The 14,030-nt window shown below is 51.6% G+C and overlaps 1 protein-coding gene across 1 annotated transcript in view; it reads left to right on the plus strand.

Annotated features, from left to right (window-relative positions):
- Positions 1-12,167, plus strand: part of LOC148453823 (dystrobrevin beta-like) — a 30,924-nt gene extending 18,757 nt beyond the window's left edge. Inside the window, exons 2-6 of the mRNA XM_088461648.1 lie at positions 4,883-5,033; positions 5,328-5,417; positions 10,845-10,898; positions 11,737-11,772; positions 11,859-12,167. Of these exons, the coding sequence (XP_088317774.1) occupies positions 4,937-5,033; positions 5,328-5,417; positions 10,845-10,898; positions 11,737-11,741 (246 nt within the window). The 5' untranslated portion in view covers positions 4,883-4,936 and the 3' untranslated portion in view covers positions 11,742-11,772; positions 11,859-12,167. The remainder of the gene's footprint in view (positions 1-4,882; positions 5,034-5,327; positions 5,418-10,844; positions 10,899-11,736; positions 11,773-11,858) is intronic.
- Positions 12,168-14,030: the final 1,863 nt, after the last annotated feature.

Raw genomic sequence — 14,030 nt, forward strand, 5'->3', positions numbered from 1 at the left:
CCATGTCACCCGTTTAACTCGGGGCGCCACCTTACCATTACGTCGATATCCTCGCTGAAGGATCCCACGGACAGGAAAGTTGAGACTTGCTTAAAGTCTATTTACTCCCTCTCCGGGGCGGTGGCCCGACCGTCCATGGCCATCTCCTGGGTGGCCAAGGCCATTGAGGGGTGGGCCAATGCATTGGAAGATACCTTCCCGGACGACGCTCCGGATGTCCAGCGGGCGTTGTTGGGACAAATGAGGGACGCTGCTTCTTACATTGGAGAAGCTTCTTTAGATGCTAGTCTGCTGACCTCGCGGGTATCGGCTGCAGCGGTGTCTGCCCGCCGATCCTTATGGTTGCAGTCCTGGAGAGCGGACTCTGATTCAAAGAAAGGTCTGGAGGCCTTACCTTTCAATGGGGAATTACTATTTGGTCCGGACTTGGACAAAATAGTGGACACCCTGGCTAAAGCCAAGTCGGCCTTCCTCCCTTCGGCGGCACTGCCTGCTAAGGTTCGGAGTTCGGCTTTTCGTTCCTTTCGGGTTCAGGGTAAGGCGAAAGGTCAGTCCTTCCCGAGACAGTCTGCGAGTAAGACTGCCTCTAAACCCAAGAAGCAAGCCTGGAGTGCTCGGCGCCCTTCTTCCAAGCAGGAAGATAAACCTGCGGCCTGATGGGACGGGCCTCCCTCTGGGGAACCTCAGAGTGGGAGGCCGACTTCTTCTATTTGCCCAGTGCTGGCACAATACCACCACGGATGCCTGGGTTCGAGAAGTGGTCTCCCAGGGGTACGCCCTGTCTTTTCGGCACAGACCACCCCACCAGTTTTTCTGCACAAGTCCTTCTCAGGACAAGACCAAGGCGTTACAGGTTCAGGAGGCTATAGAGTCCTTGCTGAAAGCAGGGGTCATTGTTCCCGTTCCTCTATCACAACGAGGGACGGGGTATTATTCGTCTCTGTTTCTGGTGCAGAAACCCAATGGTTCTCATCGCCCTATCCTCAACTTGAAGTCTCTGAACAAATTCCTCAGAGTTCCCAAGTTCAGGATGGAAACGTTACGTTCCATCATTCTGGCGATGGAACCGGGGGATTACATGGTGTCCCTGGACATCCAGGACGCCTACCTCCATGTTCCGATAGCATCTTCACACCAGCGGTATCTGAGGTTCGCTATCCTTCAACACCACTATCAGTTCCGGGCGCTACCCTTTGGTCTCTCCACGGCACCGAGGGTGTTCACGAAGATTATGGCGGTCATGGCCGCACATCTTCGGAACCAGAATGTACGGCTGCTGCCGTATCTGGACGACCTCCTGTTGCTGGCGAGCTCCCCGGAGGTACTGCTTCAACATCTCCATCTGACGATCGCTTGCCTGCAAGCACACGGGTGGTTGGTAAATTGGAAAAAGTCCTCCCTGATTCCATCACAGCGGATGGTTCATTTGGGAGCCCTGCTGGATTCGCGTCAGCAAAGGATCTTCCTGACTCCGGAGAAGGTCGCCTCCCTACAGCTGCGGATACGCAGCCGCCTGTCGGTCCATTCGGCTATGAGAGTTCTGGGGTCCATGGTGTCGACATTCGACATGGTGGAATTTGCCCAGTTCCATTCCCGGCCCCTGCAGGGGCTGATTCTGTCAGAATGGAACGGGTTACCTCACCGGATCCGCTCTCAGGTGCTGGTGTTGTCTCCGGACGTTCGGCAATCTTTGGCTTGGTGGCTTCAGACAGCTCATCTGGTCGAGGGGCGCCCATTTTGGATCCCGGACTGGGTCCTGCTCACGACGGATGCCAGTTTCCGGGGTTGGGGGGCAGTGACCGGCTCTTGGTCGCTTCAGGGTCGTTGGTCAGCGGAAGAAGCACTTCTCCCCATCAACATCCTGGAACTGCGGGCAGTATACAGGGCCCAGCAGTCGTCCGGCCCCGCTCTTCACGGAAGGGCGGTACAGGTGCAGTCCGACAACGCCACCACGGTGGCGTATATCAACCACCAAGGCGGAACTCGCAGTCAGGCAGCGATGTCGGAGGTGTCTCGTATCCTGACTTGGGCGGAGGGTCACATTCCAGCGATCTCGGCGGTCTTCATCCCCGGAGTCCTCATTTGGGAGGCGGACTTCCTCAGCCGTCACGACGTGCATCCCGGGGAATGATCGCTTCACCCAGAGGTGTTTCAGCTACTCGTGGACAGGTGGGGACTGCCGGAGCTGGACTTGATGGCCTCCCGTCACAATCACAAGTTGCCCGTTTACGGGTCAAGGACAAGAGACGCAGGCGCAAGTCTGGTGGACGCGCTGTCGGTGAAATGGACGTTTCACCAGGCGTATCTGTTTCCTCTGATATCCCTGCTTCCTCGGGTTCTGCGGAAATTCAAGCAGGACGGCGGCATGCTCGTGCTGGTAGCTCCGGCGTGGCCCAGACGTCCTTGGTACTCCGATCTCAGGAGCCGCTCCATCGACGCTCCGTACCTTCTTCCTCAGCGTCGGGACCTGTTGTCTCAGGGGCCCTGCCTTTACCCGGATCTGGGTCGGCTGTCTTTGACGGCGTGGCTCTTGAGACAGCCGTCTTGAGGTCTCGGGGCTTCTCCAGTTCGGTTATTGGTACCATGCTCAGGGCACGCAAGCCTGCTTCAGCACGGATTTATCACAGAGTGTGGCACACTTACTTTCAGTGGTGTGAGTCCAGACATTATGATCCTCAGGTGTTCCGAGTTTCTAGGATCTTGGAATTTCTTCAGTCAGGATTGGATCTCGGCTTACGCCTTGCATCTCTGAAGGTTCATGTGTCCGCCTTGTCCGTGTGGTTTCAACGGCGGATTGCAATACTACCAGACGTTCACACCTTTTTCCAAGGTGTTCTCAGGATCCAGCCTCCCTTTGTGGCTCCTTGGGACTTGGCGGTGGTGCTACGGGTCCTGCAGGGTCCTCCGTTTGAGCCTCTTGAGGCGGTGGAGCTCAAGTGGCTGACATTTAAGACGGTTTTTCTCCTGGCAATTGCTTCGGCCAGGAGGGTGTCTGAATTGGGGGCGCTTTCCTGTCGCCCTCCTTTCCTGATTTTTCACCAGGACAGAGCGGTGCTCCACACTCGTCCAGAGTTTTTGCCCAAAGTGGTCTCGAAGTTCCACATTAATCAGGAACTTGTTGTGCCAGCTTTTCAGTCCCCTGATCTTTCAGCTGGTGAGACTTCCTTAGATGTGGTCCGTGCGCTTAGAATTTATGTAGACCAGACAGCTTCGGTTAGGAAGTCTGATTCCTTGTTTATCCTCTTTGGTTTTCACAAGATGGGTTGGCCTGCCAACAAACAAACGTTAGCCCGTTGGCTTCGTTCCGTTATTTGTGAGGCTTATGCACAGGAGGGCTTACCTGTGCCAGCCTCTGTTAAGGCTCATTCCACTCGTTCTGTGGGTCCCTCTTGGGCTGCTAGACGTGGCGCTTCTGCTGTTCAGCTGTGTAAGGCGGCCACTTGGTCTTCAATTCAAACGTTTTTGAGGTTCTATGCGTTTGACACCTTCGCCTCTCAGGATGCATCCTTTGGGCGCCGGGTACTCCTTTCAGTACAGGAGCGTCCCCGCCCTTAGTTGTACTGCTTTGGGACATCCCCAAGGTCAACCCTGTGGACCCCCTATGGACCCTGAAGTAGAAAACAAGAGATATGGTAAGAACTTACCTTTGTTATCTCTGTTTCTACGAAGTCCATAGGGTCCACAGGGCGCCCGCCCTGACGCACCTGGCTTCAAATGGGCTGTGTGGCTGGTCACCGGTTTTCCGTCTCCCATTTCTGTGAGTATGGTTTCTTGTGTGTTCCAGTCTTCCTTCTCTCTGTTTAGTCTCCTCCTTCGGCCTTGGCTGCTTACCAACTGAGGTGCTGTGGCCGGGGGCGGGGTATAGAGGAGGACGGACCCAAGTGCATCCTGGGAGCAGCTAAAGCTTTAACTGCGTGGTGCCCATGGATCCAGATCCAGCTATACCCCAAGGTCAACCCTGTGGACCCTATGGACTTCGTAGAAACAGAGATAACAAAGGTAAGTTCTTACCATATCTCTTGTTTTTTTATTACCATATTAAATTTGTTACTCTGACTTCCAGCGCTTCATTAATTTATATATACATGTAATAAAGGAGGCCCTGCACTTTAATGGAACAGGAATGCTGTATAATATAGACTCTCTCCATAAGCCGAGCTCACTACCAATCCCGCTACTTGCTTCTGGGCCTATAGCCCTCCTCGGCTAACATGTAGATGTGTCTGTACGCAGTGTGAGGCACCGTCACTTAGTATTGAGGCCCGAGGTGTTGTGTGCCTCGATTTCTGTGAGCTGTGGGTGGGGTTAGAGATAAAGGGGCCATCCTCCTTGTTTGGTGCCTCACAGCACTTTGGGATATAGTTTACCGGTGCCTCTGCCTCAGGGAGGTTCTGATGTAGCGGCACATGAAACCATTGCTGGATCTATATGCTGTATACACTGAACACAGACAGGAGGCACCAGAGGAACAACAGGTGTCAGTGTGATGTGTAATACATGTCCGGCCACGCTGACTGTGCCTCCTATCACCGGTTATTATTTTCAATTATTTTTTTAAATCCTAATCTGCCGGCCGTGGTTTAGGATGCGGGCTGTACTTTCACAGAGATATGTCAGTGTGCAGCAGGCAATTTAGGAATAACTGATGTTAACCTCTGCCATTCAACGGACAGTAAAATACTAAAGACGCCCTGCTGGCAGTACTACATATTATCACACATGTATAGAGGGTAATCCTGTGTGCGAGGCCTCCTGTCCTCTCTGCCTGCTATTCCCCACTCTGGCTCTTCACTACTTTTGCTCCCAGTTATAAAGCACAGTGGAAAACCCTTGCGCTGTATACATCGTAATCACACCCTGGATGTCTGTTCTCTTTCTCTAGGCACAAGTAGCGGGGTCTCCTCATTCCTCACCAAGCCATGGTGCCAATCGCTCCATGCCAGTCCGCTCCACGTCTGCCAGCTCCACACCTACCCATGTTCCTCAGGACTCCATAGCCGGACTAGGAGATGTACAGGAGGCATTTGCACACGGTAAGTGTTTGCCGGTTGCGTGACTAGTATAGAGGTGACATTACTATCAGAGTCAATGTAACGGAACATGATTGTGGTCCCCGCTCCTCCTTAGCTGTATGTGGGTCCAGCACGGACACCGTACACCACTCGGCTTCAGCCGGGACCAACAAACGATTCCAGGCAGCTCTCTTGTGTCTATAACACATTTCATAACCAGTTGTAGTGCTTACACGTGAGATCGGTGCTGTGTCCGAGGCATGAGGCACTGATTCCTGGTGGTGGATGACGTTTTATGTTTTGACTGGCTTTCAGGTACCAGGAGGAATCTCCGTAGTGATTTACCGGTGGCTGCAGATTCCATTACTAACACCATGTCTTCTCTGGTGAAGGAGCTGCATTCAGGTAGGTGCCCGGCCTGCTGGCCTCAGGTATTAATCCCTGTACACCAGCAGTGGGTGAGACGCCGTCAGTGCTGGGACATGCAGAATACGTCTGGCTGTCTTGTGCCTCAGGCTCCTCTGATACAGACTGGTGTCCTGCATTCATAATGTTGGTGTGCGTGAGCTCCTTGTTGCACAGTGACTGAGAGCTCTGATACTGAGCCTGAGGACCTCATTCAGAGGTGGTCGCAAGAAGCGATCACTCTCTCTGAATGAGGGCGGCCGCTTCTAGCTTTATGGTGTGGCCTCCTGGTCGCAAGCTAAGCTGTGGGTTACCACCCACAGCTTAGCTAGCGACCAGACCCTAAGGTTGGGTCTGGGTACTCGCAAGCCCCAGAGAGCTTTCTGCTCTGATCGGCCGCCCACGAAACAGTAGGCGTTCCTTAAGGAACGCCTCCGTTTTGGAAACCACCACCCCCCCCTCGGCCCGCCTACAAAAAGGGGCGAGTTGTCGATCAACATCGACAGCCGCCCCTTTTGTAGCGAGCTCCGGAGCGACAGAGTTTCTCTGTCGCTCCGAGGCTTGCGCACGCGCAGTGCGGCCGCTGTGCGTGCGCAGGGCCACCCATCGACCCGGTTGCGAGCACATCGGTGCTTGCAACCGGGTCTGAATGACCCCCTGAGACTTTCCAAGGTTACTATTTTTGCTTCTTGTGCATTAGACAAGTCACTCTGTGTCCTCATAAGCCTTGTCTCAGCGTTCTGTAAGAAATATGTGCTTTATATAAGGAGGAAAATGTTTGCAGCTCCTCCTGGACCTCACGCGTTCCACATTATACCTGCAGCACTTTACACAACCGGCCCTCCAGGATTAATGCTGTGTGACTACAGCCAGGGCTTTAGTTTAGGCACCCCCGAGGGGAAAGTAGTGTTAGGCACCCCCCGGGAGTGTTAGGGTTCGGGGAGGAAGGGGTTAAGGTTAGGCACCCCCCTGGGAGGAAGTTAGGGTTAGGCACCCCCCCCCGGGTAGGTTAGGGTTAGGCATGACAAAGGGAGGGTTAGGGGGGGAGAGGGTAGGTATAGGGGACTTACCTGTCTGCATCGGGGTCCTGAACTGTCGGGCTTCTGTTGGCATATGACCCATTCCGTTATTATTATCCTATTAAATATAGGATAATAATAATAATAATAGAATGGGTCACAAGGGTTCCGCCGCACTTTACGAAGTACGTAAACAAACGAGTACACAAGAAACGGTTATTAACAGTACAAAACAATGCAGGACAAGGACATGGTTTATAAACATTGCTACATTAATGATCATAACACTTAAATAAGCAGCAGGACGTTAGCAACCAAGCACATGAGGGAAGAGGGCCCTGCTCATGAGAACTTACATTCTAAAGAGGAGGGGCAGACAGACAGGGGTGACACAGATGGGTTAGACAGCGAGGAAGGCGTGTTGGGTTAGGAGGAGAGCTGGAAGGCTTTGATGAAGTAGTGGGTCTTGAGAGCCCATTTAAAGATTTGTAGATAAGTGGAGAGTCTGATAGGGAGAGGGGAATAGTTCCAAAGGTAGGGAGGCGGGAGTGTACGAGGAAGTAATCATTTGGCAGGAGAGGCGGCATGCATTTGTGGAGCGATGTGGGTAGACGGGAGAATATTGGGTGAGGGCTTTGTAAGTGAGTGTAAGAACCTTGAATTGGGAGCCAGTGGAGGGCTTGTAGAAGAGGGGAGGAAGATGAGTCGAGCAGCAGCATTGAGGACAGACTGGAGAGGAGAGAGATGGGAGTTGGGGAGGCCAGATAGGAGGAGGTTACAGTAGTCCAATCTGGAGATGACCAGTGAGTGTATGAGGGTCTTAGTTGCCTCGAGGGTGAGAGAGGATCTGTTCTTGGAAATATTTTTGAGATGGAAACGGCAGGACTGTGAGAGGTTCTGGATATTAGGTATGAAGGTGAGGGATGAGTCCAGGATAACTCCCAAGACAGCGCACTTTGGGGCTGGAGGAGATAGTTGTGCCATCAATTGATAAAGAAATAGTGGGAAGTGAGATTATACGAGAGGGTGGGAAGATAATCAGCTCTGTCTTAGACATGTTCAGTGTAAGAAAGCGCTGGGACATCCAGGAAGAGATAGCAGAGAGACAGCTGGAGATACGGGTGAGGAGAGGGGGAGAGGTCAGGGGAGGAGAGGTAGATCTGAGTGTCATCAGCATAGAGATTATATTGGAGGCCAAAAGTGCTGATGAGTTCACCTATAGAGGACGTATAGAGAGAGAATAGTAGAGGTCCAAGAACAGAACCTTGGGGAGCACCTACTGTTAGTGAAAGTGGAGGGGGAGAGGAGTCATGAGAGGAGACAGAAGGAGCGGTCAGAGAGGTAGGAGGACAGCCAGGAGAGGGCAGTTATTAGTATCAAAACACTGGTTTTATGTATTGTGTACAGTATGGCAGACAGGGGAGGGGGTGTGTATTGTGTACAGTATGGCAGATAGGGGAGGGGATGTGTATTGTGTACAGTATGGCAGACAGGGGAGGGGGTGTGTATTGTGTACAGTCTGACAGATAGGGGAGGGGGTGAATGAATGATGATCTGATTAGTGTGTAATAGAATCCTCTCGCACAGGATGACTCACCGGCTGCGGGATCCCGATGAGTCAAAATGCCGACAACTTCAAACAGTAAGTATTAGGATTAGGGCTAGGCTGCGTGCAGGGAAGGTTAGGGTGCTGGATGGGATGATTAGGGTTAGGCGGGGGGAGGGGTTAGGGTCTGCTTTACAATACTTACAATTGCCAGGATTTTCATCTTCATTGTGATGCAGTACCCAGTTGATGATTGAGCCATGGGAGGGGGGTGAGTGAGGTGCTGAGAAGTGTGCATATGAATTAACTCTATTATCTCTCTGTCATGACTCACAATGGAGCCGTGCGCGGGCGTGCGTGTGTGCGCGTGCGTGTGTGAATGAATAATGTGCTGATCCGTGGGTGAAGGAATGAGGTCTACTATCTCTCGTAGTTGATAATGAAGTCAAGGGGACTGAATGAAGTGCTGAGGATGTGAAGGAATTAACCATATATCCCATTATCACGGCTACACAGTGGATGAATAAACAAGAGAATATATACTGTGTGTGAAGGAATGAATTCTATCCCACTCTCTCCAATTGACAAAGGAGAAATAGAGTGGAGATTATGGGTGAATGAACTGAACTAGCTCTCTCGCAGATGATGATGGAGTAAAGGGGATGGGGAGGGGGTGTGTATGAATGCCGTTAATTTTTATGTGACGGATGGGACCCTTTTCCCCCTCTCTCAGAGCTCGTGATTGAGACTGGAAGACAGGAGGTTGAATAAATGAACAAGGTACTGATTAGTGTGTTAAGGAAAGAACCCTATCCTGCTCCATCACAGTTGACCATGAAGTGTGTGGAGGTTGTTAGTTAATGAGATGCTGATCAATGGGTGACGGAATGAATTCAATCATATGTCTCACAGCTGACCAATATTATATGGGGGGGGGGGTGTTATCCAACAAGGTGCTGCTCGGTAGATGAATGCTATCTTCTCCCTCTCACAGCAGATGATGGTGCCCTTGGAATGGGGTGGGGGGTGGATGAATGAGGTGCTGATCTCTCTCTCTCTCTCTCTCACAGTAGATGATGGTCCCCTTGGAATGGGGTGGGGGGGTGGATGAATGAGGTGCTGATCTCTCTCTCTCTCACAGTAGATGATGGTGCCTTTGGAATGGGGTGGGGGGGTGGATGAATGAGGTGCTGATCTCTCTCTCTCTCACAGTAGATGATGGTGCCCTTGGAATGTGGTGGGGGGTGGATGAATGAGGTACTGATCTCTCTCTCTCACAGTAGATGATGGTGCCATTGGAATGGGGTGGGGGGGGTGGATAAATGAGGTGCTGATCTCTCTCTCACAGTAGATGATGGTGCCCTTGGAATGGGGTGGGGGGGTGGATGAATGAGGTGCTGCTCTCTCTCTCTCCCAGTAGATGATGGTGCCCTTGGAATGGGGAGGGGGGGGTGGATGAATGAGGTGCTGATCTCTCTCTCTCCCAGTAGATGATGGTGCCCTTGGAATGGGGAGGGGGGGTGGATGAATGAGGTGCTGATCCCTCTCTCTCTCTCTCTCTCTCTCTCTCTCTCTCTCTCTCACAGTAGATGATGGTGCCCTTGGAATGGGGTGGGGGGGTGGATGAATGAGGTGCTGATCCCTCTCTCTCTCTCTCTCACAGTAGATGATGGTGCCCTTGGAATGGGGTGGGGGGTGGATGAATGAGGCGCTAATCTCTCTCTCTCACAGTAGATGATGGTGCCCTTGGAATGGAGTGGGGGGTGGATGAATGAGGTGCTGATCTCTCTCTCTCTCACAGTAGATGATGGTGCCCTTGGAATGGGGTGGGGGGGTGGATGAATGAGGTGCTGATCTCTCTCTCTCTCTCACAGTAGATGATGTTGCCCTTGGAATGGGGTGGGGGGTGGATAAATGAGATGCTGATCTCTCTCTCTCACAGTAGATGATGTTGCCCTTGGAATGGGGTAGGGGGGTGGATGAATGAGGTGCTGATCTCTCTCTCTCTCACAGTAGATGATGGTGCCCTTGGAATGGGGTGGGGGGGGTGGATGAATGAGGTGCTGATCTCTCTCTCTCTCTCACAGTAGATGATGGTGCCCTTGGAATGGGGTGGGGGTGGATGAATGAGGATGATCTCTCTCTCTCTCACAGAAGATGATGGTGCCCTTGGAATGGGGTGGGGGGGTGGATGAATGAGGTGCTGATCTCTCTCTCTCTCTCACAGTAGATGATGTTGCCCTTGGAATGGGGTGGGGGGTGGATAAATGAGATGCTGATCTCTCTCTCTCACAGTAGATGATGTTGCCCTTGGAATGGGGTAGGGGGGTGGATGAATGAGGTGCTGATCTCTCTCTCTCTCACAGTAGATGATGGTGCCCTTGGAATGGGGTGGGGGGGGTGGATGAATGAGGTGCTGATCTCTCTCTCTCTCTCACAGTAGATGATGGAGCCCTTGGAATGGGGTGGGGGTGGATGAATGAGGATGATCTCTCTCTCTCTCACAGAAGATGATGGTGCCCTTGGAATGGGGTGGGGGGGGTGGATGAATGAGGTGCTGATCTCTCTCTCTCTCTCTCACAGTAGATGATGGTGCCCTTGGAATGGGGTGGGGGGGATGAATGAGGTGCTGATCTCTCTCTCTCACAGTAGATGATGGTGCCCTTGGAATGGGGTGGGGGGGAGGATGAATGAGGTGCTGATCTCTCTCTCACAGTAGATGATGGTGCCCTTGGAATGGGGTGGGGGGGTGGATGAATGAGGTGCTGATCTCTCTCTGTCTCACAGTAGATGATGGTGCCCTTGGAATGGGGTGGGGGGGTGGATGAATGAGGTGTTGATCTCTCTCTCTCTCTTTCACAGCAGACGATGGTGCAGATGAGGAAGAGGAGAAGATACAGAACGGGAAGGACAGAGGTGAGTTACATACTTACGGCCCTGAAGGACCTTTGGAAAATGATGGCATTGGTTCCTGCGTCCGGGTGGTCAGACTCACATACTTCATGGTCTGTCCATTCCCTCGGTAGGAAAGCAGCACAGATAAATGGGGTTTCTCACTTTTTAGTTATTTTATACAGAGTTTAGTTCTCAGTATATGACAGATTCCCAGTTCTGTATGTAATTCCCAGTATCTTTGTGCTGTAGCAAATCTATAATAAAAGGCCATGCTATAACCCGCACGTAAACTGGGCACAAACCACTGTAAGAATAAAGGCAGAGGAAGGCAGCGCATTGCGTCCCACGTGCAGAGCTCCTGCGGATCTGGGTCTCGTGTACGCCAGGCACACGTCTCCTGCACACCCGTGCCCATGTTGTAAACGGTTTTGTTTTATGTACAACAAACACCGCGAATTGAACTCCTAACACCAAACCCCTTATAATGCAGCAAAAAAGCTCAGTGTGTGCCCGAGCCCCAATCCGTGTCAGCAAATAGCCAATCACAAGTGGTACATTAGTGCTGGCACCCGTCATCATCATCATTTGTACCTGACCACACTCACATAATGTGTCTATGCTATTGTTTCCCACTGCGCACGTGGTCCCCGTTCTGTGACCGCACCCGCAGTGTACTCCACCCATCCAAATGGGTGCAAACGCATATGCCTCTTCCCTGGGCATGCCCACTGCAATACATGCGAAAACGCCAAATGGCGCAGTACTCCTCGCTTCCAGGATCGCTCATTAGTTGCCGGCAATATTCTTCCTGTGTCATTAGTGAGGGGTGTTTGACCTTATATCATCCTCTGCCTTCCAGGATAAATGTCCTGCACGGAAGAACAAGGTGATCCAAGTAAGTGTCTGTTCCGTGGGCCGCCCACATGTCCTGTCCGTGACGCTGCCCCAGACGTGAGTGTAACACCCTGCTCTTCCCCACAGGCTCAGCGATTCCTCCTATATCCATCCAAACGCAGCATCTGACCAGCCACAGCCAGCAGAGAGACGAGCAGCGAGGGGGACCTTGTTAGTGCATGCTCGGTTCTCCATGTAACATACAACATGCGTGTTACTGGGCCATGTGTCATCATGTCTTGCAGAAGCTGGAAGGAGTGAGTGTTAGTGTGCTTGTCATGGGTACAGAGGCCTGGGACACTGTGATCGCACTGACACGGACATGCGCTGTATGTACTGAGCGACGCAGGAAGGCGGTACATTTCATGGTCCGAAGTTTACAAATTAATAAATGTGTCTGTCTGTCAAGTCTCTGTGTGCTGCGTCTTACGCCGGTCCATGACCGTGACGGGACGTGTGTGTGTGTGCACCCTGGAAGGCATATAACATGTTTCCGTCTTCTCACCAGACAATGGCAGTCTTATGTCACATGTGTTCATGATGTCATCAGGCGGTAGTAGCCATGTTTCACAAGGTCTGCAGGTAGTAGCTGTCATGTGACGTTATATGATGACATCAGGCAGTAGCAGTCATGTTTAATGACGTTGACATCATGACTATCGATCTTCTGGTGTCGACATTGTCACTGTCTACATGGTTTCTGTATCCCTGTATGATGTCATTAGGCAGTAGTATTCATGTTTCAAGATGCCTTCAGACAGTAACTGTCATGTAGAATGATGTCTTCTGGGAGTAGCAGTCATGTGACATGTATGATGTCATCAGGCAGCGTCAGTCATGTGACACGTAGCAGATACCCGTCTGTCTCTATAAGACGGAATTGTCTGGTCTATGAGCTCTGCGAGGCTGATGCAGAGCTGGGAAGAAACTGAGCATAAATTACCCCAAATAAAAAAAGTGCAGGGAAACACCAGCGTATACCACCCACATGCAGAGCGGCTTATGCTCCTGCCCGGAAACACCAGCGTATACCACCCACATGCAGAGCGGCTTATGCTCCTGCCCGGAAACACCAGCGTATACCACCCACATGCAGAGCGGCTTATGCTCCTGCCCGGAAACACCAGCGTATACCACCCACATGCAGAGCGGCTTATGCTCCTGCCCGGAAACGCCAGCGTATACCACCCACATGCAGAGCGGCTTATGCTCCTGCCCGGAAACACCAGCGTATACCACCCACATGCAGAGCGGCTTATGCTCCTGCCCGGAAACGCCAGCGTATACCACCCACATGCAGAGCGGCTTATGCTCCTGCCCGGAAACACCAGCGTATACCACCCACATGCAGAGCGGCTTATGCTCCTGCTCTCCTTGTGTCCCGGCAGGTGCGGTAGATACGCCTTTTAATGGCGTACAGGCTCCTACATTGTGGTTTGCATGGGTGCATTTTGGCGGCGCGCTTTTACTGAACGTTTGCTACGGGAGAACGCCCCCTTCCTACACAGTTCCCCCTCTCCGATCCTCAGGTTCGATGTGTGCAAAATTGAATAGCATTTCCCTGCAAGGTGCGGCTAATTAGCCACAGGGTAAACCCTGCAATTAATTGGATTCCCCCTTGGAATAATGAGTTGTACAAATCACAAACAACAGAAGTGTTTGAGACAAGAGTCTACATCCCATCAGAGTTACAGTCCAGGAATCTGACATGGTCCCAAGTGACTGTGTGATGTGTATAGTAATGATATAGTCTGGCTGTCATGATAAGACCGATGCCCAGCACTCACCATATAATGACCTTTACCCTGCTTTATAGAGCACTTGTGAGGCTTACAGGTTCCCCGGGGGCAGGGACAGAGGTTTACATTTGTGGGCCCCACAGCCCAATGTACTAAATTACTGGCCAGAAATTCCCATACACACATAGGGCCAGGCTCTATCTGTGCATATGGGAGTTACGCCCCTGCCTGCAGTGCCCATGCCAAAATATCTGACCTCCTCCCAACAGGCTATGTAACTAAAGCGTTACCTAAAGACACTGTGACGCATTTCGTATACTACCCATAGGATATCTTAGGTTATGGGCAAACATATGCAATAATATACCATATATATTCATATAATATAGCTAATTGCACAAGGTGATCACCTGTAGTATTTGCAGCAGTAGGTCCATATCATAGTGTTCTATTCACACTGTAATTGTAACTCCCATTTAGGACCTTTCCTCAATGCTATATCTGTAAAGAAGAAAACAAG

Source organism: Taudactylus pleione, unplaced genomic scaffold (assembly GCF_031769625.1).
Source record: "Taudactylus pleione unplaced genomic scaffold, aTauple2 ptg001085l, whole genome shotgun sequence".
Taxonomy (NCBI): Eukaryota; Metazoa; Chordata; class Amphibia; order Anura; family Myobatrachidae; genus Taudactylus; species Taudactylus pleione.